General features: G+C 42.8%; 1 protein-coding gene across 5 annotated transcripts in view; it reads right to left on the minus strand.

The window, feature by feature from the left end:
• Positions 1-26,529, minus strand: part of BACH1 (BTB domain and CNC homolog 1) — a 71,062-nt gene that overhangs the window by 21,936 nt on the left and 22,597 nt on the right. For 3 of the 5 annotated variants that reach the window (XR_009737176.1, XM_061420794.1, XM_061420866.1), the window contains exons 2-4: positions 22,585-22,878; positions 17,653-18,990; positions 15,839-16,045 (exon numbers count right to left, since the gene is read on the minus strand). Coding sequence is in view for 4 of the 5 variants with exons in the window: in XM_061420794.1 (XP_061276778.1) it covers positions 15,839-16,045; positions 17,653-18,990; positions 22,585-22,818 (1,779 nt within the window). In the remaining variant the exon portion in view is untranslated. Of the gene's footprint in view, positions 1-3,650; positions 7,599-15,838; positions 16,046-17,652; positions 18,991-22,584; positions 22,882-26,529 lie in introns of those variants that run through there. The other 2 variants (XM_061420611.1, XM_061420705.1) reach the window with 2 other exon arrangements.

A 26,529-nucleotide genomic window follows, 5' to 3' on the forward strand; every position in this document is an offset into this window, starting at 1 on the left:
AAAGTAAATTAAAAATGAAAATAAACGTCCAAAACCTAGAACAGTGTAGATAACAGAGGTGAAGGGGAGAAAAAGAAGTGCTTGGGCTTAAGCACAAGGTAATACTTTGTTTTTAACCCTGAACCTACAGCTGCCTCTAGAAGCAGAGGAGGAAGTGGGGAGGCTGGAAACGTGAGTTCATGACCTTCACTGAGGCCTGCTTCTCTCTATACCTTGCTGTTTCTCTTCTTGTAAGCTCTCCACAAGGTCACAAACACTCCGACACGACTGAGTACACACCCAGTAATAGTGTAAGCTTTCCAAAGTCACCAGAGTCACTGCCTCCAGATAATTCCTTCCCACATTTCCCCTTTAATCTCCTACGCTCTGGTTTCTGGGAGATCATCCGTTAACCTCTTTACCCCTTCCATCTCTGGAGAGCTGGGAGTTGATTCATGAATTTGGAAAAAATAACTGGCTGTTCTCCGCTTGGGCATGGACCTTCTTCCTCTTGGGATACGCATGCAGCACCTCTTGCGCTCAGCCCCACTGCACAACCATGCAGATGAAGCAGAGGCAGGGCGGGCGGTGTGCTGCTGCTTAGAGGACAATCTCTCAGAATCTCTCTTCGTGGAAACCAGGAGCAGGGAAACGTTCATTTCCTCCAACAGGGAACAAACTGATGACACAAACGTGCCTCATCCCGGAGTTCACACCCAGATCTCTCTCTAAGCTACATCTTCAACTACAGTTTATTGTTTCCTTTTGGTTTTCCACCCACCATTCCTTCATTTTATTTCGCTACTTGCTCATCACCCAGGAAGGGACTATGAAATCCTCCCCAGATACCAAATATTTGGTGGGGGCGTGGCAGGGGGGTGGGCGGAGGGCAGTGTTTAGAGATACTGAGAAACCACAATCAGAATAGAATTGGGTGGTGAGGACCCATGTGATCTGGAACCTCACGGCACCATGGCGCACAGTGGGGGCCAGGAGATCTAACTTTGGTGTTGCCTGGGGGCTTGCACTGGGCCCAGTGGGTTTTCACAGTAGCTAGCGCAAGTGGCTTGGGTAAGAGCTTTTAAACCAGACTGTGAGCCTTTTGAATTTGGACGGTCATTGTGGCTTATATTTTACTTGTAAAATATGACTTTCTGTGGGGTTCTAACTGCCTCTGTGAGCTTTTGAAAAGGCTCAGTGGGCATCTTTAAGCCATAGGTGCCAGGACCTCAGCAGAGGTGTGGGTCACCCTTCACAGGATCAACAGCACTCCTTTGGAGACTCAAAAGTGGTAATGGCTCCATGCCAAGACTCTAAAGTGACTCAGAGTTAATCATGACACACACAACAGTAGCACGTATTTGTGCCACTTGGTTTGAAATTGAGCCAATATCCAACCATTAGCACAGCTACATGCCCAGAACACATACCCAGTGTGCCCAAAGGCTGTGGCAGATGACGAGTACCCCGGAGAGTTTCCTCGTCAGTGCCCACTTGCCAGATTCTACTGCCTAGGGACCTAAATTCAGCTGACAGAAATACCCCTGCCCACAGAAAAAGCAAGGGAATTCCAGAAAAATATCTGCTTCTGCTTCACTGGCTATGCTAAAGCCTCTGACTGTGTGGATCACAATAAACCCGTGGGAAATTCTTAAAAGAGATAGGAATACCAGACCACCCTACCTGGCTCCTAAGACACAGGTATGCAGGTCAATAAGCAACAGGTAGAACTGGGCATGAAATAATGGACTGGTTCAAAATTGGGAAAGAAGTACGTCAAGGCTGTCACCGTGTTTAACTTATATGCAGAGCACATAATGCAAAATGCCAGACTGGATGAGTCACAAGCTGGAATCAAGATTGCCAGGAGAAATAGCAACAAGTTCAGACATGCAGATGATACCACTCAAGTGCAGAAAGCAAAGAGGAACTAAAGAGCCTCTTGATGAAAGTGAAAGAGAAAGTGAAAAAGCTCTCTTAAAACTCAACATTCAAAAAAGTGAATATCATGGTATCTGGTCCCATTGCTTCATGGCAAACAGAAAGGGGAAAAGTAGAAAAAGTGACAGATTTTATTTTCTTGGGCTCCAAAATCACTGCAGATGGTGACTGCATTAAAAGACACTTACTTCTTAGAAGGAAAGCTATGACAAACCTAGACAACATATTAAAAACTAGAGACATTACCTTGCCAAAATAGGTCAGTATAGTCAAAGCTATTGTTTTCCCAGTGATTATATATGGATGTGAGAGTTGGACCATAAAGGCTGAGTGCCAAGGAATTGATGCTTTTTAACTGTGGTGTTGGAGAAGACTCTTGAGACTCCTTTGGACTGCAAGGAGATCCAACCAGTCCATCCTAAAGGAAATCAGTCCTGAATATTCATTGGAAGGTCTGCCGCTGAAGCTGAAGCTCCAATACTCTGGCCACCAGATGCAAAGAGCCGACTCATCAGAAAAGACCCTGATGCTGGGAAAGATTGAAGGCGGGAGAAGAAGGGGGCAACAGAAGATGAGATGGTTAGACAGCATCACTGACTTGATGGACATGAGTTTGAGCAAGCTCCAGGAGATGGTGAAGGATAGGGAAGCCTGGCGTGCTGCAGTCTACGGGGTTGAAAAGAGTTAGACACGACTTAACAACTGCAAAACAGCAAAAGGACCTTAGAAAATGTGTGCAACATGGAATAAATGAACTTGCAGCAGCACGATTGTAGGGGCCCTGCGCAACACCAAGAGCACAACAGCCTTGCGAGCACAGCCCAGCAGCATGAGCCCTCAGCCTGGGCAGGCAACCTCAAGGCACGACTTCCAGAAAGGACTTCACAGGGCTGTTAGAACTGGGAAACATGTGCACTGCTTTCCTGCTTTTTTCAAGGCAGCTGGGTCCCAATGCATTACAGTGTGCTGGTAAGGTTCTAGCTTTTAACTGGCAGTGCCAGGCCAGTGTCACTGACCCTACGCTTGCCACCCAATTCCAGTCTGTATGCAGGACCAAGGATCCAAGGCTGGTCCCTCAATAATCCAAAGTGGCTTGTCTTTAGGTGCCTCTGGATTGCTTACATCCATGTAAAGGAGAAAACATCCTTGGGAAGGCAACTTTCTTAGCTCTAAACATTGCTTTGCAAGGGGCAGCCTACTCATCTCTGAGGCTCCAATCTGAATATGCCTGTTCACATAGGGATGTGGCCTCCAAGCCCCTAGGGGGAGCTCTCACTCAATCCATCCTGGGTGCCAGAAACCCCTTGGAAGCATAAGAGCACATGAAGGTATTATGCAATGGTGAAGTCTCTCCCCCAGAAACAGTCAATGTCTAAGGTCAAAACTAAGCCTCCACCTACCACGCAACATTACACGCAGAGGAGACTCACAAAATAACTAGACCAGCAGACCTTGATCTGGATTGCCGGTAACTCTGAGCAGCTGCCCAAAGCATGATTACAAAGGCCTGGTTAGAAGTTGAATGTAACATGGTTGATTTGATCCTGCAGATAAATTTTTCAAAACTGAGGACTGAGAGAGATACCCCTTAACCCTACAGTTCTAGCTGAAGACTAAAATTAAATCAGAAACAAGGTTAAAACCTGTGCTTCTTTAAATACCTGGTGATTGCTGAGAACCTTCTTTTCAGGCATGATAATCAACTAATGAAAAAGACCCCTTCATACAGATGCCAGAGCCATACTGTTTACTGACCAAAAGACCAAAATTAGTCAATTCGTATGAGAGGTGAGAAAATGGAAATGGAATGTACAAATCTAGTCGATCAGAAGCAGTTTTCGAGACTTTTATTGAACTGTCATTTTATTACCAACATTTAACATTCCTAGTTTTGCTACATTTGGGCAAGCACAATAGGAAGAAAATGTAAATTAAATACTATGAAAGTTCACCTTTAATGAAACATGATCTTGATAGGATATTGATATATAAATTTAGTGGTTTTATTGCATTGTTAGAAAATTATATTATGAAAGATACAAAAAAAATCAATAGCTGTTATTATTTCTGTTTATTTTACAATCAGTATGCCATCTTTTGCCATTATGGCTTTAAATTTTCATTCTGCCCAACAGGTTTCAAAGAATAGTTTATTACATGCTTTAATAAAACAGTTAAAATATTTACAAATTCAAAATAGATGTTTCATAACTGAAAAAAAGTTCACCTGAGAATTCATTATAACATTGCCATTTTTTAATTTTTTTTTCTCCAAGTTGTTAATGTGGCTGAGTGTCCACATGCAACCTGTATCGTCTACTGTGTCAAATATATTTGATTCCTTATTTTAAATTAGTTAAGCATTAAGCTATAGTAAATTATAAGATGTACAGATGTAGTACTTAGATTTATATCCATGTTTGTTCTGAATATAGCAACTTAACAAATTATTTGCTACAGCTGCAGGATTCAAATAATGAGAAACACTTTAAGGTATGGTTATTTTACTGAGTTAGACCTAACAGCTTTTAAAAATCATCAAGCAGTGAGAAGGCTAACTCATAAAATAAGGAACCATAATCGTGTAAATACACCATATACAAACTGAAAATCACCTTTGCAAAGTTCTGCATGAAGGAAAAGATATACACTGTATACACATAATCCTGTCATTTGTCTTCGGCAGCATCAAAAAAAATCAATTTAAAACAAATTTTCTTAGAAAAAACGTCTTTAGAAGTTAATGTTAAAATAGGCATAAATGTGTAATGCTATGCAATATATAAAAAACTTCCCCACTTTATGGCCAAAAGACAAAGATAAAAAAATTTTTATCTCTCTGTTCCTCTGGATTACAACTTGAAAATCATGTAGGTATGAGGTAGTGTAGTTACTTGTATTACATGCTGGTTATTAAAAGTAATGCTCTATTTTATGAAATAATACACTTGGCCAATAATTAGAATATCATTAAAATAAACCTTAATGCTAAACTGTTTATATGTAGCGAGAAATTTAATCCAAGTGCCTTAAAAACTGTATTTAAACTCTGGAGACAGCTAGGTTTCATCATAAAATAGGAAGTAATCTTTCAAAGCAGTTATTTACAGTAGCAATTAAAGTACGAGACTGACATTTGCACATACACAGACTGGTGCGAAAAATAGCCGAGTGCACACTGAGGTAGGAAATGAAGGAGTCCGTCGGCTTGGGTAAGATTTTACACACTGTAAACCAGAAAAGGTTTTATATTTTGAATTTAAAATTACAAGTATCAAAGAAATAGCTAGATGGAAGAATACACACACACACACACGCATACACCATTGATCACTGTTTTGTAGTATGGGATTCATTATCATAGAATTATATTCTCCCTGACAAATTCTTAGGTGTACTTATAAAAGCCTCTAGAAAATAAACAAGTCCAACTAGTTTTTTCCTACAACAGCTAAGCTGATAATAGAAATAACATACAAACCACTGAAAAGATAGTGGCAATAGCTCCCGCAACACCGGCCCCCATGACAAAGGGTAACATTAGACGAATTACTCTGAAATGGGAAGCCTGGTCCCCACGTCGCCTCACAGGCCTACTGGCTTCAGACCCATTCCTACACGTTAACTACACAAGCCCTCTGCCAGACTCAAGATGCACTCTACACAAGTCAGGTGTCTAACCTCAGTGAAATGAAGTACTTTCCAATCCAAACTCTAAAAATTACTTTCTGTACCCTTTCAAACTGGATTCTGCAAACGTTTCTCTGAATGCAAATATTCAATGTTGCTTTCATCACTGACAGGTCCACAGCTTTCTATAACAGCAGAATGGCTAAGAACCATTGCATAATGGCATGGGATAAGGGTTCAGATTATTAGAAAACTATCTTAAAACAGGATTGAATAAACACAAAGACTGATTTTAAAATGCCCAAGTCCAAAATGATGGGTGTGCCCTTACGTGCTAGATTTGGGGAGGAGAGCAAGACTAAATCTGGCTTCCAAATTCACACAATGGTACAAAATTATGTTTTTAGCCTATCTCACAAACCTACATGGTTGTTGTGGACACATTTTGATCTATCGTAATGCTTTTTACAAAGAAACCACAGACCTTCAGAGACAGGATGGGAAATGAACTGCCACTCCTGATAAATGCAGGCCATCTTTCCCTGCGACAGTGGGTTCCCTTGTATGAGTGGCCTCTGGCGGGCAGGCCCCCAGCCTTGTCCCGGGTGAGCACTCCAGGATTCCAGGGAGGCTAAGACAAGGCTGCCATCACAGGAGCTCACGCCACTGTGTCCTGAGTTTTATTTCTCCTTCAAAAGGACGAGAATGTGAGCAAACAGAAAGATCATGCTGGACCCAGATGTAGAAGAGATGAAGAGGAAAAGAGGGAAATGACACTTATCTACTGCTGATGCAGCCACGACTCTTAAAGTCGACACTGAGGAGGATCAGGAGCCTCTGCCAGAGGCCAGCCTCCTGCCCGGGGTTCCTGTTTCCAATGTAGCCGAGAATCACAGCTACAGGCCAACCAGTCTCCACTTTCAGCGAGAGCTGAAAGAGCAACACGCAAGGGTTCAGGCAAGATGGTCTCTATGTGTTCCCACTTCAGGCCTACAGCACTGTGCCCGAGGTGGTGACACCTCACTTTTCAGTAGCATGGAACTCTGTCAGCATTACTTGGAAGAACATTTTCTTTTAAACCAGTATGTTGTAAGAAGGCCAGATGATTAATCTTTTGCAGGCTACTTCTTTAGAGCAGGAAGTGTCTGCAGAGGTTTCAACCTGTTTAACTGTTGTCTGATTCGCTACAGTTTTTCACTTTCTTGTTTACTTTGAACACTGGGAAGAATCATTACTAATAGCTGTTATTCTTTAAAACTGAGCAGTTTTCAGTACCCTTGCTGGAAAATCCCATGGACAGAGGAGCCTGGTATATGCTACAGTCCACGGGGTCACAAAAAGTCAGACATGACTGAGCGACTTCACTTTCTTTCTTTCTTTCAAAGCCTTACTGCATTTCCATGTGGGAGTTTTGAGCATCCAGGTAGCAGATCATTTCTGCCCCTCCTGTGGAAATGAAGGAAAAGTCAAGGCTGACATCAAAGGAATTCCCTTAACAGCAAAGTACGAGGGAAGACAAACCATACTGTCAAGAGACAGGTGGCCATATCAGGCTTTTAAGACAATGTCAAGATGTCAGTAGGAAATAGCCGGAGGTGCGTTTACTCATCAGTAGTACACTTGTCGGTCATCTGTTGACAGAAGTCTGAGATGCCCCCGCTCTGGCGGCAGGGCTCCCTCGTCTCTGAGAGGGTGCTGGTGGCCGTCTGGGACTCCTGGCCCCGCACACCGCCCGCCTCGCCGCCCTTGGTGCTGGGGTAACATAGGCTGGGCTCCCCGGCAGGCAGTCCAGCCGCAGGCCTTTCAGACAGACTCAGGATCGAGGGTAACGTGAGCTCACTATCAGGAGCGCTCTTGCCTTTCTCGGAAATTAACAGGGAGAGCGGGCAGTCGGAGGCTGAGTACTTGGCAAGGATCTGTATCTGTTCTTGACTCAGAGCCGCTTCTTTACAGACTTGCTGGCAGAGCCCGGTCAGGTTCTGCTTGGTCTCGCCCAACGTGGACAAAATGTGATCCCTCTCCTTCAACAAGCTCTCCTTTTCGTTTTGCTGTAGGCGAGAAAGAGAGTACGGTGAGCTGTGTTGATGAGCTCGTCAACATGGCTAGGGTGTGCATTCATTCATATCCACGGCACCTCCTCATCATGTAAGGTCATGGGGAATTTTTCCTGCCAATTCCATTCAAAAATATACTCAATCCTGAGGCTCATAAGCCCTCATCCCTAACAGGCCTACACATATCTTGGAGTTCAGAAGTACTCAGATTCTAGAGACAAAGTATACATGCACACATAATTCCTCCAGCAGCATCTGAAGCAGCACCCCACTCTCAGGCACCTTCCCATTTCTAAATAAGACACACGAAAGCATCAATAGACAAAGTAGGATACATAACAACTGGGTACCCTGATCTAGCCTTGTGTCAGTTTTTTGGCCAAAATAGTTGCAACAGACTTGCACAGTTTTCAGAGTTTTTTGGATCTGTGGACTGCAGATAAACCCCTGCAGACTCTGGGGATGAAGTACAACCTCCACAAAAGCACAAGTGAAGTGATCGTAACTCCAAAGATTCTAATCACGACTGGACACTAGCTGTGCCAGACACTGTGCTAGATGTTTCCAAACATACCATTTCAACTATGTAATCCTCACGATGACTGCTGATTTCAGGACTATCAAACACATTTTACAGATGGGGTTCAGATTTTAACATGCCCAGAGTCAGAAAGCTAGTACGTGAGTGATTGACATGTGAAGAATGGAGGGGGAGGGGAATTGTTTATTAATTACTATTATTGCTATTTAGTTGCTAAATCGTGTCCAACTCTTTTGCGACCCTGTGGGCTTTCCACAGGACTTACTAGACACACTGGAGTGGGTTGCTATTTCCTTGTCCAGGGGATCTTCCTGACTCAGGAACTGAACCCAAGGCTCCTGCCACATCTCTTACACTGCAGGTGGGTTCTTTACCACTGAGCCACCATGGTTTCCCAGGTGGCGCTAGTGGTCAAGAATCTGCCTGACAATGCAGGAGACATCAACAGACTCGGGTTCAATCCTTGGGTCAGGAAATCCCTTGGAGGAGGAAATGGCAACCCGCTCCAGTATTCTTGCCTGGAAAATCCCATGGGCAGAGGAGCCTGGTGGGCTACAATCTGTGCAGACACAGAGAGTCAGACACGACTGAGCACAATTATTACCCCTATTGGTACTGTTATTATTTTCATGTTAAATGATTATCCCTGTAAGAAAGCCTACCATGAAGTTCTGGTCAGGTTTTCCCAGTCCCAGCCACCATGTCCGCCATCACTGGTCACTGCGGACAGCGTGTCTTTTTTCCTATCATTGTGCCACCTCATCCTTCCGATTCTACCACTGCACTGCGCCTAATCTAGTATGAGCTAGAAAACCAAATCATCAAGCTGGTTATAATGTAAGAGAAAATAAGTGTTGACAGAGGGTCAAAGATTTCTCTTGTGAAATCTATGATAAATCTCCTGGCTTCTGCTCTTTGGCAACTTCAGGGGAGCCAGAGCTGTTAAATGTTGCCAGTTAACATTTAGACAGGTTGCTTCACAGTAGCCATCTGCAATGGCCAACCTTTAAATAGATGCTCTTTCGGGACTAAAATAGTTAAAAGGTTAAAAAAGAAACCTGCTTTACACAAAAGTACTGCTGTGGTTTTATATTAAAGTTTTCCTAAATAAATAAATAAAGTTTTCCTACAAAACTGCGGGTGACTCCAACTATGGGTAGTCAGGTTTTAAATATTTCAGGGCCATCTAAGACTTTGAAAAACGTTGCACTGAATAAGAAACACTAAATTTTTCTATTGCAAGGTACATACTTCTATTTACTGAAAGTGAAAGTGAAGTCGCTTAGTCGTGTCCGACTCTTTGCGACCCCAAGGACTGTAGCCTACCAGGCTCCTCAGTCCATGGGATTTTCCAGGCAAGAGTACTGGAGTGGGTTGCCATTTCCTTCTCCAGGGGATCCTTCTGACCCAGGGATCAAACCCCAGTCTCCTGCATTGTAGAAAGATGCTTTACCATCTGAGCCACCAGGAAAGCCCCTGTTTACTGAAGCATGATGTATATCCTGAATGAACACATATTTCACACACACACGGAAGGAGCAACTCTCCAGCAGCAAGCATGCATTCTGGAGTCTAATACCTGCTATAAGAGACTAGGGATTTTTACAGAAAGGGGTGGCTCCCCATCTCTAAACAAGAGGCGGCTTCCCAGGTGGCTCAGAATCCCAGGTAAAGAGAAGGCTTTACCCAGGTGGTAAAGAATTCGCCTGTCAGCGCAGGAGACAAAGGAGACTTGGGTTTGATCCCTGGGTCGGGAAGAGCCCCGGGAGGACAGCATGGCAACCCACTCCAGTCTTCTTGCCTGGAGAGTCTCATGGACAGAGGAGCTTGGTGGGCCACAGTTCACAGGGTGGCAAAGAGTCAACCATGGCTGAGCACGCACACAGATGCAAGGCAAACCTATGAGACACTGCTGTAAATGGCACAGGCACACCAACGGGGTCGTGTCAACAGCACGCACCAGCTGGCTGAGGAGGCTGGCTCTCCCCGGCAAGCCCGGGAAAACACTGACATCAAGAAGACCAACGACTATTATGAGTTCTAAGAAATTAAACTAGAAAAAGATTAATCCATGAGTCCACTGTGATACTAAAAGGATGTGGTCGGACGGAGGAAAAAGAGGAGGGAAGGAAAGTTCTTTTTAAAGAGGAATACCAATAAATGTAAGTGGAATAACAAAATTGGAAAAATCCCGATTTTGCAGTCCCCGTTGTAAAGGCCATCATCACATGCTTAAAACCAAAGGACAAAGGAGTGTTGGGGAACCAGATATTCACAAAGTGCCTAATTAACAGTCCACAGAAAACAATCACAAAGGCAAAAAAAAAAAAAAATTTGGAGATGATCTGCCCCCGTGCACTCAAGTGGAACAACATCCTGACATGGTGTCTCCCCAGGTGACCCAGTATGAATGTTTAATCTCGATCTATGAACACACACTTTCACAGTTTACATGAAATACAAAGAGTGAAGGAAGGAGTTACATAAAACCAAGGGGAAATGATCAGACAAACATTAAAAGTATGACATTTCACGAGAACGCTGGCCTAGACTCTTAAAAAACTTATTATCGTTAAAAAATAGAAGGGGGGCAGTACTGGGCATATACCCTGAGGGAACCATAACTGAAAAGGATACAGGTACCCCAATGTTCATCACAGCACTATTTACAATAGCTAGGACATGGAAGTAACCTAGATGTCCATCCACAGATGAATGGATAAAGAAGTTGTGGAATGGAACACAATGGACTACTTACTCACCATAAAAAGGAGTGCATTTGACTCAGTTCTTATATATATACATATATATATATATACACACACACACACAATGGAATATTACTCACCATAAAAAGGAATGCATTTGACTCAGTTCTTACATATATATATACACACACACACACACACACACACACACACACACACACACAATAGAATATTACTCAGCCATACTGACATGTCCTGGAGGAGGAAACGGCGGCCCACTCCAGCATTCTTGCCTGGAGAATCCCCACAGAGGAGCCTGGCGGGCTCTAGTCCATGGGGTCGAAAAGAGTCAGACACAACTGAGGGAGCAAGCGATTGACATGTACTCACTGCTATACTTAAAACTAACACAACACTGTTAATCAACTAGACTCTCCTAGAAAACAAAGATTTTTTTAAATTAAAAAAAATGGAGGGAGAAGGGGGAGGATTTGTTCTAGACTGAGAGACTAAAGACAAAACTAAAAACATGTGAGAATTGGCTCCTACTTTGCAAAGAAAAAATGTATATAAAGTATGCCTAGGGACAATAAGGGTAATTTGAATAGGAACTACATATGTTACTTAAGATTTATTAATTTTCTCAGGTATGACAAAGATATTGGTAAATATATTTGATAAAGATATCAAAAAATGTCATTTTAGAAGATTCATATTTAAGCATTTAGGGGTGAAATGTCATAATGTGGTAGGTTTCAAATGATTCAGAAAACAAAACAAGAGCCATAAAGACGGACAGGGAGTATAGCGAGAAGATCACCCAACTGTAGTTACAAAGAATCCAAGACTGGCTAACAGGGACAGAGGGACAAAGACCCACAGACCAACCAAGCAGAGCAGGGGACACACACCTGGCCAGAGAGACCGAGACCAGGACCCACAGGAAGAGGCCGAAAGCAAAGATGGCAAAATGTCAGTGACTGGTGAATCCACCGCAAGTATGTGGTTGTCTACCGCACTGTTCATTTAACTTTCCTGCAAGCTTAGAATGGGGAGGAGGAAGATGATTCTCAAGAACAAATGAAAACACATTAAGCAGGCTCCCTATGAGACTCCAAGCATTTTATTGGCAAGGGCTATGTGTCACTGATCTTTGATTCCCCTGGTACCCAGTACATTTAATATGAATGAAAAGCAGATACTCGCAGAAAACATAACTACTAATTTTTACTGAGCCCTGAATATGTGTGGGGCAGGACAAAGAGCCTTCCATCTCTAGCTGAATCTCATCCTCGCACCAGACCTGAGGGAGATACTACTCTTATCTCCTTGTTATTGATGAGGGGATTGGGTTTTGGAGAGGCAACGACCTCTCCAAAGCCATCAAGGGGCCAGGCAGAGTTTTCAGCTGTTTGACTCCAAAGCCTCCATCTGACGTCTGTGTTCTAGTGCAGCAGGTTCTAGAAACTTAGTGTGCATAATAAAGACTCACACTGGAAACTTGCAGAATGCATGTTCCTGGGTCCCTCCCACAGGTCTGGGATGGGGCTCCAGAGGGACCATTTTGAAGGCGGACTCCTGGGTAACTCTGATGCCAATTGTACACAGGTCACATTTCAAGACACGCTGCTCAAGGGCCTCACAGAGTGGCAGCAGGAAGGCCCCAGAGGGCCCACAGCAGGGTGTGGAGATGGCAGTGCCCATGTGACTAGAGCAGTAGTTAGACTGTGACCAGAAAAGGGTTGTTTTTAATACAATAATCTTCACGACCAAATTCACAATAGTAAAGACAGACTGGGCTTCCCTGCTGGCTCAGAATGCCTTCAATGCAGAGAGCTCTGGGTTCGATCCCTGGGTTGGGAAGATCCACTGGAGTAGGGAAAGGCTACTAGCCACTCCAGTACTCTTGCCTGGAGACAAGCCACAGGAGTGCATACAGTCGGACATGACTGAGCGACTAACACTTCCCCTTCACAAAGACAGGTGAGGTCATTTGACTCCTACACCATCATCCTGGACGAGGGCAGTGAAACGAAACAATGTGTGATCATCTCAACCCTGAGTTCCAGAACTTTGTGAATGCTGTGATTTCTGATCACTTATAAGATGATATCAATCAATATCTGATTTCTTCTAAGAGAAATTACACTTTAGCAACTTATTATTTTTCTTTAAAAAGCAAAGTTTACTTCAAGGTTACCTTTGTTTGAGACCACAATGGTATCAGAGACACATATTGTCTAACTTCTGATTTCATCTTACAGAAAAGAATAAACATAGACCTTGAGAAGAATCCTATAAAGATGACAGCTTTGTAAGTCAAACACGTTAACAAGGTGAATGACTGTTGAACTTTGCTCAAGATCTTCTATTTATTGGCAAAAGGAAAGTCATGATTTTGGTTTGTAAATTATAGGTGTTCAATTCTTACAGTAAAGCAATACTGAATTAATACCTAACCTTTAACATACTATCAAATTTTAAATTAAGATTAAAAGTCAATACCATCAATTTATCGACCAAATAAATATCCACCTTTTTTTTTCTTCAAAGGTTACTGACAGATTCCAACAGGACATTCAAATTAACATCTCCCTTTGGCTTTCCCAGCATATAAAGACCACCTGAAGCATGCTTAAAAGACATTTACTCCTTGGAAGAAAAGCTACAAACCTAGACAGCGTATTAAAAAGCAGAGACATTACTTTGCTGACAAAGGTCCATCTAGTCAAAGCTACAGTTTTTCCAGTAGTCATGTATGGATGTGAGAGTTGGACGATAAAGAAAGCTGAGTGCCAAAGAACTGATGCTTTTGAACTGTGGTGTTGGAGAAGACTCTTGAGAGTCCCTTGGACTGCAAGGAGATCCAACCAGTCCATCCTAAAGGAAATCAACCCTGATTATTCACTGGAAGGACTGATACTGAAGCTGAAGCTCTAATACTCTGGCCACCTGACGTGAAGAACTGACTCACTGGAAAAGACCCTGATGCTGGGAAAAGACTGAAGGGGGAGGAGAAGGGACGACAGAGGATGAGATGGCTGGATGGCATCACCGAGTCCAAGTACGTTGAGTTGGAGCAAGCTCCGGGTGTTGGTAATGGACAGGGAGGCCTGGAGTGCTGCAGTCCATGAGTCAGACAAAGAGCCAGACGTGACTGAGCGACTGAACTGAGCAGAAGCATGCTTCACACATGGTTTTCATCTCACTGACCCACCTTAAAAATACTATTTTCAAATCATTATTCGTTTTGTAATCAAAATACTTTTTTTCACGTGCTGATCCATCCACAGTCTATTAGGCTATTACTCTTAGAAGCAACTACAAAAGTTTCCTAAGAACCATGGGAAAACCAAATATTCCCTTCTACTGAAAATTAACCAAGAGTTATTCCACCAATGACATGAAAGGAATCTTTCTATAATGAGAGGCAATATAAACAGTGAGGTCCAAACCCGGAGTCTACAGAGTAGGCAGAGACATTATGAAAGGAACAATCAAGGGAGAGAAAACTGAAAATTGATAAATAATAGTACAGCAATAAGAAGAAGAAAGTAATATTTATTGAGTACTATGTGCCAGGCAGTTTTCTAAAGACTTGGATGTATTAGCTCATTTAATCTTCATAAACTGGAGAAGGAAATGCAACCCACTCCAGTATTCTTGCCTGGAAAATCCCACAGATGGAGGAGCCTGGCAGGCTACAGTCCATGGGGTTGCAAAGAGTCAGACACGACTGAGACACTTCACTTCACTGCACTGCACTTCCAGTGTTTTTGCCTAGGGAATCCTATGGACAGAGAAGCCTGGCAGGCTACATATAGTCCATGGGGGTCACAAAAGAGCTGGACACGACTTAGAGACTAAACAACAATAATCTTCATAAATGAATACTCAGTTCTGTAAAGTAAGAAATGGTATTATCCCATCTTACAGAGGAGAAAACTGACGGACAAAGATATGACATAGCCTACCCAGAGTTACACAGGCTTCCCTGATAACTCAGACAGAAAGAATCGACCTGCAATGCAGGAGCTGCAGGAGATGTGGGTTCGACCCCTGGGTGGGGAAGATCCCCTGGAGCAGGGCATGGCAACCCACTCCGGTATTCTTGCCTAGAGCACGCCATGGAGAGAGGAACCTGGTGGGCTACATTTTAGGGCATCGAAAAGAGTCAGACACAACTTAGTGACACCGTGCACACACAGAAAACAGAACATTCAATGACCGTTTTTACCGCATCTAGACACTGTCTCTGCTCTCGTCTCTAACCAGGGTTTTAGCTCTAGCTGGCCTGCACTATTATCTTTCTTCACACAACGCTTCCTTCTGTTAGTACCAACCACTACCGTACAAAGAAAACACTGGTGAAAATTAATCCATTTTTTAGTTAATTTGTGTTTTGATGTCGGAATAAAAAATAAGATGTAACAAAGTAGGCATTCTTATCCCTGAGGATCTCATTAGGTATTAAAATTTTCTATTTATATTAGCACATGAATTTTTCCCTTAGATGAAAGATTCAAGTTGGCTGGTTCACTTTGCTATCAACCAAAACAAGTTACTGGTTCATTAAAACCAACAACTGAAACATATTTACAGACACCAAGCACAACACAAAGAGATTAAAGTGTTTTATCATTTCTTTCATTTTGATTCAACCACCAGAATTAGATAGTGAAATTATCTTTAATCTATAAATCACTTTTTACAAAGACACATAGAAATAGTTCAACTTACATATGACAGTATCCCACTATATACACAAAATACTTGCTTAGGTAAAATTATGAAAATCCTCATTGCTTTTCATCTCCTTATTTTTCTGAAAATGTCACATAGTTTATTTTTTTAATATTAATTGGCAAATTTTAAAATAATTGAACATTATATCTGACTTAGGAATTGAAACAGCTATTTCCTTATAAAAAAGAAAGACAGAATGAACTGTTGGATTTAGAATAAGAAGAAACTTCTAGACTCACCAGCTTCTCAATTTCTGATTCAAGATTCTGTATACAGTCAAGCTTCCTCTTGCGACAGCGCTGTGCAGCAATTCTGTTTTTACTTCTTCTCCGAATATCATGGATGCAATCCAGCTGTTCTGGAGTCAGTTTGTGCATTTTCAACAAAGATTGAAAATCATTTCGAGAGAGTGAAATTATTCGTTGTGCATTAAATGGCAATTTTACCTAGAAGGTGAAATAAACATTAGCAATTATTGCTGCATTTTTTGGTTTTACTTAAATCTAGGAAGAGGAAAATATGCATCTATATTTTCCAGGGAACTTTATTTAGACTTAAAAAAAACCCTCTATCATCTCCAATCTCTATACATTCTTTTTTTTTCCTTCATTATTTCTGTTCTATTTTCGAGAGGGTTTAGAAGAGAAATTGAGAAGCAGATTTTTTTCGCAAATCAAACATCATAAACACAAATATTAATGTACTTACGGTGAAAAAACAGAATTTAAATTATTTTACTAGGGCATGTCAATACCCCATAGAGATCTTTAAGGCATTTTCTAAAGTGTTTTAAATGTATTTTTACCCAAACCAAAAAAATTCTGTTTTGTTCTTTGACTTCTATTACTGTGTAGCACCGACTTAATATTGTGTATAACACCACCAATAATTTCTAAAGCATTTCTGAAAATTTTTCTGTCAGAAAAATGGCAGTTTCACATAACTCATTTTACTTGCCAATGCAGAAATGGTTAGAAAAACCTTATGAATATTTTACAGTCATTTTCAACATATTTAAATTTCAAATAATAATAATAAGATAATCTTTAAAATATAATACTGTGGGAAAGTTTAATTATCAAAAAGAAATGAAACATTTGTCAGTTTCTACTTAAGTCTTTCAAGCTTACAGAAATTAGTTACATAAAATATTCTAAAATTTCTTAAATGTTTCATTTAAAGACTTTGTCATAGTTTCAAGCACTGCATTTACAAATGTCATACAAAAATCAATATATATAACTTCATGCTTACATATTACTTCTTAAATAATGAAACACTTCCTTCCAAAGCCAAGGGGGGAAAAAAAACCTCTTCATTGTTTCAAACTATTTTATACCTGTTTTAACAGGTATAAAACCAAAGAGTATGATAAAGAACTAACGAACCTTTATTATTACTGGAACTATAGTCAAGTTTTACAAAAAAGCCATCTATCAAATACGAACATTTATACACAAAGTTCACAGATCAAGATTAGTGTGATTAATAACAAACTGGATACATGTAGTTCATACTAAATTATTAAGACATTCTTTAAATTAATAGATGAAATGACCAAGGAAAACTAAGAAAAAATTTTATAGCTATGAGAAACTAGTATAAAGAAAACTCTGGACCAGAAGCCACATTCCTGCAACTGGTCATTGCTAAGTCATTGCTAAGTGACTAAGTCCCACGTCTAGACGTCCTTGTGGCAGTGAATAAGACTGAATATATGCTGTATTTAACCAGGAGTTAATCATCAAATGATTAGAGAATCATTATTCTTTTTCCTCTCGGGACCTGGCACTTGATTTAAACAGTTACATGGCCAGTGTGGGAATCCACTCCCTACTTAACAGAACAAAATACACCTACTTAAAATAAAGGAACACAGCAGTCCTTCCAACTTCATCACCCACTCCTGGTATGTATCATACCGTGGTATAATTAACTGAGTATGGGTTTCCTCCTCCCTCCCTGAGCCAGATCACATTCCCAACAGGAGCAGACACAGTCAGCCCAGTTAACGGTGGTCAATGACTTGAGCACACACTCCTTTTCCGCTCACCTCACACTCTTGTTCTCTGGCTGAACAGGGCTCACTGTCCCCTTCGGTATCCGTCTCCGAGTCGTCTCCCAAGCTGATCACACAAGCGTAGGGACAAGGCTCCTGCTGGGGCTCTGAAGCATAGTCATCAGTTCCGATTTCCAGGCTGCTGGAACAGCCCTCAGGACTCAGAGTGCTTATAAAAGGGCAACTGACAGAACTCAAGGTCGTGAAAGTCCTCTGGCCCGGTTCAGGGCTCTCGCTGATCCTGATGCCTAACCAGGGACACTCAGACCGCTTCTGGGGGTAGTTCTGCTCTGGGCCGTCTTTGGCCATGGCAGGTGACAACTGCATTTGGCAGGGAGCGTCCGTGTTGCAGATGTCACTCCAGAAGCCCTTCGCGAGGTGCTCTGCCACCTCTCGCTCCACGCTGCTCAGATCACTTGCAGCAAGGCCACTCTCCTTCCTGGGGCCGGAGTCTGATTTCACATCTGGACTCTCACCGAAAGCCTTCTCTTCTCGCACGTCGGAACCCGATGAAGGCTTTTCCGTTAACACTGTCGTGTTCTGCGTGCCAGCAAAATTCAAGTCACCGTACTGGTCGTACGTGTGTAAGACAGACAGAGAGTAGAACCTGTGGGGGTCTGCAGAATTGGGGGGGCAGGGAGTTGTTTCTGTTTTTCCAGATGAGCCCTGGGAAGCGGGATCTTTCTTCTTGGCTTCTTCATGTTCCATCGCTGACTTTCTTTCTTCACATTTTAAAATCACCTGCAAGTCTGCACAGTCCTGGATTCCTCCTAGACACTCATTTTCCGACGGCTCGTGAGGCTGAACAGAAGCAGCCTGAATGTCTTTGACGCTGGACTCCACAGTTCGGACTCTGTCAGTTCCAAACGCTTTCTGGAATTTTCGGTATTTGGGGCATAAAGACGGCAGAGCCAGGGCAGCATCCTTTTCTAAGCACATGGATTCACATGTTTGGCTGGCACTGTCCTGCAGAGGAGGAGTCGCTTTTGCACTGCCTTGATACCTACGCAGTTTACAGTGAGGGGTTTGGACATTTTTGTTGTCCAGAAATTCCTCCACCTCATCAATTTCTAAATCCTTCTGGTCCAAAAGAGAAAACTTAAAATCTGGTTTCTGGCAAGGCGAGGAGAAGCATTTTTTTCTGGGGCATTCCTGCTGGTCTGCAGTGGAGTCCAGAAACTTGTATTTGAGAAACTGAAAGCAGGATTCCTCAATATCAGGTACGCCTAAAAATTCCACACACTTGTACACCTCATCCACATTGTCCTTACTGAGTATCAGTTTAGCAGTGTAGGCAAACTGAATTAAAGGTTCAAATCCTTTAACTGTCACCTGTTAATATACAAAACAAAAACAAACACATCACATAAAAAGCTGTCTAGCAGATAAGGACGAGAGAAGTAGCAGGGTGGCAAGATGAAAACCTCTTAGTGATACTTATAAAACAGGGATTTTAATTTGGTGAGAAAAAAATATTCCTCTCAGAAATGTAAAGCTAAGGGAATCTAGCAAAGCTTGCTTCTCACATCCTGTTCACTGGGACCACACCCTCCACTTTATAGATATCCACTCATGATGATCCGTGGAGTATGATTTACTCATATGAGATAAAGATATAAACATTACCACAACTTTCTGCATTAGTGGAAAGAAGGCATCTATGGAATAAAGCAACATGGATAAACGTTCAACACCCTGTTTCGAGTGCTGGGGTCTGCTGCCATCCTAGATCTGCGTGGTTACCATATTCCAAACAACTCCTCAACCGTGATAAACTACTAAAGTGGAATATTCAATGCTGGAGAACAGTATAGCTAAAGCAATGAAAGTATTCCTAACCATGGTGGACAGTAAATGGCTACCTATCAATTATCTTAGAGTTTCTAATAAAATTTTTAAAGATTCAGATTTACAAAGTGATCTACGTGAAGACCTAAAACTTGTGCCTAGTACAGTCTCAGCAAAGAATTCAAGGACTCTAGCTAATAAAACCTTTAAGCTCAAAATTGTACATTTACACTGAACCTGCCTCTGCAGAGAGAGGGAGAGATGACCCCTACTGAGGGCATGGAAAGCTTCATTCTAGACTCAAAATACAAAAATTAATTTTAAAACACTGAATTCCAATAAGAGTGATCAAGATGTAATTTTTCTGTGATCCTCTTAAACACCTGCTAAACTGGGCATACTTAAGTAGCTTTTAAATAGCTAAAAAAATAAAATAAAAATAGCAACATCAAATACTGGTGAAGATGTGGAGAAACGGGAAAACTCACACATTGCTGGTAGGAACGTAAAATGGTGCAGCTGCTCTGCAAACCAGTTTGGCAGTTTCTTATAAACATGCAACCACCGTATGTCCCAGCAACTGCACTCCTATTCTTTTATGCCAGAAAAATGAAAACTCATCTTGCACAAGCGCTCACTGCAATGTTATTTGTAACAGCCCAAAATTGGAATTAGCCTGATTTCCTTCAATAGGTGTACAGCTAAATAAAAACCGGTACACCCACAGTATGGAATGCTCAGCAATAAAAAAGAATACACTGAGGATGCCTAAGACTTGGGTAAATCTCAGAGAAATTATGGGAAGAGGAAAAAGGCCAATCCCAAAAGGTCACCTACTTAATGATTCCATTTATGTGACATTTTTCAGATGACAAAACTTTAAGAAAGGAGGACAGATTAGTGGTTGTCAGGGATTAGGAATGGAGGGAGGGGTGAGGGAGTATGGACGGAAACCAGGAAGGGAGTGAGTGGGATTATAAAAGGGCAACACAAGGGATTCTCGGGTGGGTGCTGAAAACTGTTCAGTTTCCTTACCGTGGCAATGGATACATGGACCCATCCAGAAAATGAAACTGTAGAGAATTTCACAGCATACTCAATTTAGTGCAAGTAAAACCAGGAAAGCCTGAGACAGGTGAATTGCATTACTGTCAAAATCCTGGTTGTGATACACAATTTCGCAAAAACACTCTACCATTGGAAGAAACTGAGCAGAGTGCAGCAAAGGGGCTCTCTGCCTTATGTCTTACAGCTGCATGTGAATTTACAATGATCTCAATAAATGTTTCAACTGGGAATTTTTAAATAAAATAATCAAGAGGCTTTAAAGACAGCTACACAAGGATCTTTTCAATCTGTCATTATGATGAGACACTTCAAATATCTGAAAATGTGTATCTTATATTCAAATTAGAATGAATGAATGCATACATACACACGTGCATGCAGATACCTTTCCTTCCATATACAGGAATCAAATTTTTTTCTGCTTGGAAAGTCTTTTTAAGTAATTTGAAACTACAGATCATAATGAGGATATCTCGATTAGGATATGTGTTGCTACTTGTTAAAGAACAACGGCTGACCAATAGCTGGCCCTTCTTGCCACTGCCTTAGTATTATATTATTTGCTCCAACTTCTGCCACAGAACTGACAACCTGTAGCTACCATTTCATGGATGTATGTATGCATGGCCAGCAATAAGCTGAACTGTAGACTCAGTGTCATCACAGAACAGCCCACACAAACCTGTTGTACACAGACAGGTTCTACATACTTTGTCCAAATTCCTTTTAACAACTTCTAATGTGTGCTGGAGAAGACTCTTGAGAGTGCCTTGGACTGCAAGAAGAGCAAACCTGTCCATCCTAAAGGAAATCAGTCCTGAATATTCATTGGAAGGACTGATGTTGAAGCTTAAACTCTAGTACTTTGGCTACCTGATGTGAAGAACTGACTTATTGGAAAAGACCCTGATGCTGGGAAAGACTGAAGGCAGGAGGAGAAGGGGATGACAGAGGATGAGATGGCTGGATGGCATCACCAACTCAATGGACATTTGAGTTTAAGCAAACTCTGGGAGACAGTGAAGGACCCGGAAGCCTGGCCTGCTGCAGTCCATGGGGTCACAAATTGTCAGATACAACTTAACAATGAACAAAATGTGTGTCCCAATGCACAAGGCTCAGCACTCTTCTAGTTATAGTCACTAATGAAGCCAAACAAACTGTTAAAACGGCCAGTGTACCCAGCACTCCTGCCCTAAGAGTCGTCTCTTAGAGGTAGGATGGTAACAAGAACCTAAGTGTCTAGGTGTGTGAGCTCCATAATAGGCTTGGGGGGAAAGGTGTGTAAGAACAAGGCTTTATAAATATGACACAAAATCATCTTTCTTCTACCCAAGCACCGTCTCAATCTCAAGAAAGAAGAAAGGGAGAGAACCCTTCTGGAGTACCTAACAGCCACGTGTGGACAAAATGAGGAGGCTGGAATGCATAATCTTTTAGGTTTCCTCCAAATTCTAAAACATCCGGCTTGAAAAACGAATAGATCTGGCAACTCGGACTCATAGTTAAAACAATAAAACTGAGCAGCACAGGGAGGCTGTCCCCAGTAATTCCCTTTCAGCCCCGTCCATGAGGGCAGGTCGGTCATAGCCAAATTCAGGCTTGGGAGGACCCTAATCCCTGTCACAGATGTCCATCACAGGAAAAGGTCCAAAGGGGGAGTCCCGCCCAGGTGTGCGACCTCTCTGAATGCCCGTATCCACTGGTGAGGCATTTCATTAAAACCTAACAGAGGGTCGAGCTATTCAACAGCCCAACAGATACTAACATCCAAAGTTATCATTTCAGAGACTTCCCTGGCAGTCCAGGGGTTAAGTAAGACTCTGCACTTCCACTGCCGGCGACAGAGGTTCGATCTCTGGTGGGGGAATTATGATTCCGCCTGCCTTGAGGTGCGGCCAAAAAAATAAACCAGTTGACAGAGAAAATGCCAGGATGTCTACAAAGCAAGTTAAATGTGCGGCTGCAGAAGCACGGGCAAGGGATGACGGGGAAGACGGGGTTTTGCCCTAACGGGATCAACCAGGGGAGACTTAGTTGGTTGTATGAACGCGGGGCGAGCTCTCCCACCTCTCCGGGCAGCGTGATGCGCGGCTCAGGGCCCGCCGCGCCGGCGAGCCGGGCGTGGAAGTAGGCACTGCAGGCGGCCAGCACGGCGCGGTGCGCGCGGAAGGGCCGGCCCTCCACCAGCACCGTCACGTCGCACAGCTCGTCCTTCCGCCGCTGCTCGTCCAGGCAGCGCAGCACGTGCGCGCCGTGCACCGACGACTCGTAGGCGAACACTGCGTTCTCACCCAGCCACATTCTGCGTCCGGGGCGGCGTCGGGAGGGTCCGAGAGAGCATGCTTCTGACGATCGTCAACCCTGCTGAGACACAGGCTGCGGTCACTCATGGAACGGCTTGGGAAAGAGGTCTGTCCTGGCGACCCCAGCAGGTACCCATCAACACGTGGCTGCTGTTTAATCGCTCAGTCGAGTCCGACTCTCTGCGACCTCATGGACTGGGGCCCTCCAGGCTCCTCTGTCCATGGAGTTTTCCAGGCAAGAGTACTGGAGTGGGATTTGCCTATGTTACACATAATAAATCTTTTAAAAGAAAAAAGGCTCCTGAGAGCCTGGAAGCATTTATTCACTTCACTTCATTTAATAGAGATTTTTGATAAGCAATTTTTATAATAATAGGAAACATATTCTTGGGGTGAAGGGGGGGAAGACCTTTTGAAGCAAGGATTTTATGGCTCTGAAATGAGGCATTTAATACAAAGAAAACAGCTCCAATGAGCAAACCGGGAAGGCTGAGAAGTTTCTGGGTGGCATCCCAATCTGTTGCTTTAAGACATTAATGGGTGCGTGTAGGTCAACAGAGGTCCCACTCTGGGCTGGGCTAAACGGTGGAACAGGCAGACAGCACTTCACATGCTCTGCGTCCCCCATTTCCCAACACTTGACGGCAGGCAGGAGGGCGTGGCGCTCCAGAACAAGGGATGCGTTCTACAAAAGGCAAAGCTCCTCCCAACACGAAGAGGAGCAGGATTTCCTTGATTTAAAGACTCAGGTCTGCCAGGCCAAGTCTTAGTAATTAATCTTTTTATATAACAAGTCTTACTTAACACTATAAAATGTAGGTAACAAATAGGACTACTCCATCATTAACAACACGGTTCACCACACAGAGGAACTCTTGGTTTTCTCAAAATGCTAAAACAAAAGGGAAGATTATCAAAAATGTATGTTTTTAAAAACACATACTAACATATGAGCATGCGTGCCTGCTAAATTGCTTCAGTCATGTCCATCTCCTTGCGACCCTATGGACTGTAACTCACCAGACTTCTCTGTCCATGGGATTCTCCAGGCAAGAATACTGGAGTGGGTTGCCACGCCCTTTTCCAGGGGATCTTCCCAACCCAGGGATTGAATCCACGTCTCTTACGTCTCCTGCATTGGCAGGCGGGTTCTTTCCCACTAGTGCCACCTGGGAGGCCCATACTAATACAGAGTAGCCTCCAAACAGCTTTTGAGCATATATATACCCAACACACACACGAACAACTACGGGCCTCCCTGGTGGCTCAGTCGGTAAAGCATCTGCCTGCGGTGCAGGAGACCTGGGTTCCATCTCTGGGTCAGGAAGGTCCCCTGGAGAAGGGAATGGCAACCCACTCCAGTATTCTTGCCTGGAGAATTCCATAGACAGAGGAGCCTGGTGGGCTATAGGTCCATTGGGTTGCAAAAAGTGGGACAGGACTGAGCAACTGAACTGACCCAGCCCCCCCCCCCCCAAAAAAAGGACAGTTTAGTTGCTACATTGTGTCTGACTATCTGACCCAGGCACTGGAGCCCACCTGGCTCTTCTGTCCATGCAATTTCCCAGGCAAGAATACTGGAGTGGGCTGCAATTTCCTGCTCCAAGGGACCTTCCTGACCCAGGGACCACAAGCTCCTCTTCTGAACCTTACTCATGTCCCAAAACATGAAGGTCCTCAAATGTTACATGACTGAATAAACATGACTGTTTTCACAGTTGCTATAGGCCAAACAAAAATGAAAGGAGAAATAAAAACTACTAAATCCAGACAGACTAGGCCCAAAGTTGTGTCCTAGTCTCTGCGATCCTATGGACTGTAGCCCGTCAGGCTCCTCTGTCCATGGGATTCTCCAAGCAAGAATACTGGAGTAGGTTGCCATTTCTTCCTCCAGGGGATCTTCCCAACCCAGGGATCAAACCAGCGTCTCTTACATCTCCTGCATTGGCAGGCGGGTTCTTTACCACCAGCGCCACCTGGGAAGCCCCAGTCATAGGTGAATTCCACCTCAAAGACACGATGTCTCAGTAACCACACAAGACATGCATCTATGAGTTCTATTCTACTTATGTGTTCATTTTTAAGGTGCTCATTATAGCTGAAATATTAAGTTCCTCAGAAACAGTCAATGAAAATAAAATCTCTCACTATGTGGTTAAACTTTTCCCAAGGTCAAGGATCACAACCTATCATTTATTTACTGATTCAGCATACCGCATGAAATCATGGCAATTCAAAAACCACGTCCAAGGACTAACTTGACTTTCGGGTTGTGCCCACGTTGAAAGGGTAGTAAATGCCCTTTCGCAACTGGTCTTGGTATTTCAGTTATCAATATAAGGAACTGTTAAGAGTAGTGGGAGGAGCTATCATTCAATGAAACTGTGTATCTGGTGTGTGTGGTACTGCAGGGACCACTGCCTTCCACTTTATCCAAGACTGTCCACCTCCCTAGCCAAGCCGGATTCAACAGTGACCGTGCGCCTTGCAGTGGCCCTGGACAAGTCCCCAGCCTTCTTATTCTGTCCTATCATCTGCCCTGATGATGATATAAAACTACATAAATCCTACCCTCATATTCTGTGAGGCCACCATGGAAAACTGGGGAAATTCCTCAAAATAATGAAGACCAGAACTACTGTATAATCCAACCATTCCACTTCAGGGTATTAATCCAAAGAATATGAAAACACCAACTATAAAACATACACACCCTCATGTTCAATGAAGCATTATTTATCATAGCCAAGATGTGAAAATAACATAAATGCCTATCAACGGATGAATGGATAAAGATATGATGTACATTTACACTACTCAGCCATAAAAAAATGAAATCTTCCAATTTTGACAGTATAACGTTAAGTGAAATAAGTCAGATGGAGAAAGATAACTATTGTGTGATCCTCACTCATATATGGAGTCTAAAGAAAACAAACAAAACAAAATAAAATTCATATACACAGAGACTAGACTGCTGGTTACTAGAGGGGAATGGGCTTCCCTGGTGGCTCAGACGGTAAAGAATCAGCCTGCAGCGCAGGAGACCCGGGTTCAATCCCTGGGGTCAGGAAGATCCTCTGGAGAAGGAAATGGCAACTCATTCCTGTATTCTTGCCTAGAGAATTCCATGAACAGAGGAGCCAGGCGGGCTGCAGGGCATGCGGTCACAAAGAATCAAACGCCACTGAGCAACTAACACTTTCACTTTTACTTACTAGAAGGGAACACGGTTCAGGATGAGTAAAATAGATGAAAGGCGTCAACTGTATGTATGGTGATGAATGGTAACATTTGGTGGTTATTACTTTGTAATGTATACAGATGTGGAATTGTAATGGTGAACACCTGAAGGTTATATATATATAATTGGTATATAATGTTTATATACCAATTTTACCTGAATTAAAAAAAAAAAAAACACTATACTGAAAGACACTGACAAACACAGAATAAACGGAGAGGGACTTTGACCTAAAACAAGTGAGGCCCAATCCCCACAGAGCTGCTGTCAGCCCACATGTAATCCAACCATTACATGTTGCTCCAACTAGTCTGTTCACTACTCGCCTCAAGAGAGAGTTTATTTTTGGCTCAGTCCCCTTGTTCAGGCAGTTCTGGCTGACAGGCTACCTCATAAATTCATGCCCAGCTTACAGCTTTGAGCTGTATGCCAACACCAAGTTCCAACAGCTGCAGCTGAGAGAAG

This window comes from Bos javanicus, chromosome 1 (genome assembly GCF_032452875.1).
Source record: "Bos javanicus breed banteng chromosome 1, ARS-OSU_banteng_1.0, whole genome shotgun sequence".
In the NCBI taxonomy this organism is placed as follows: domain Eukaryota; kingdom Metazoa; phylum Chordata; class Mammalia; order Artiodactyla; family Bovidae; genus Bos; species Bos javanicus.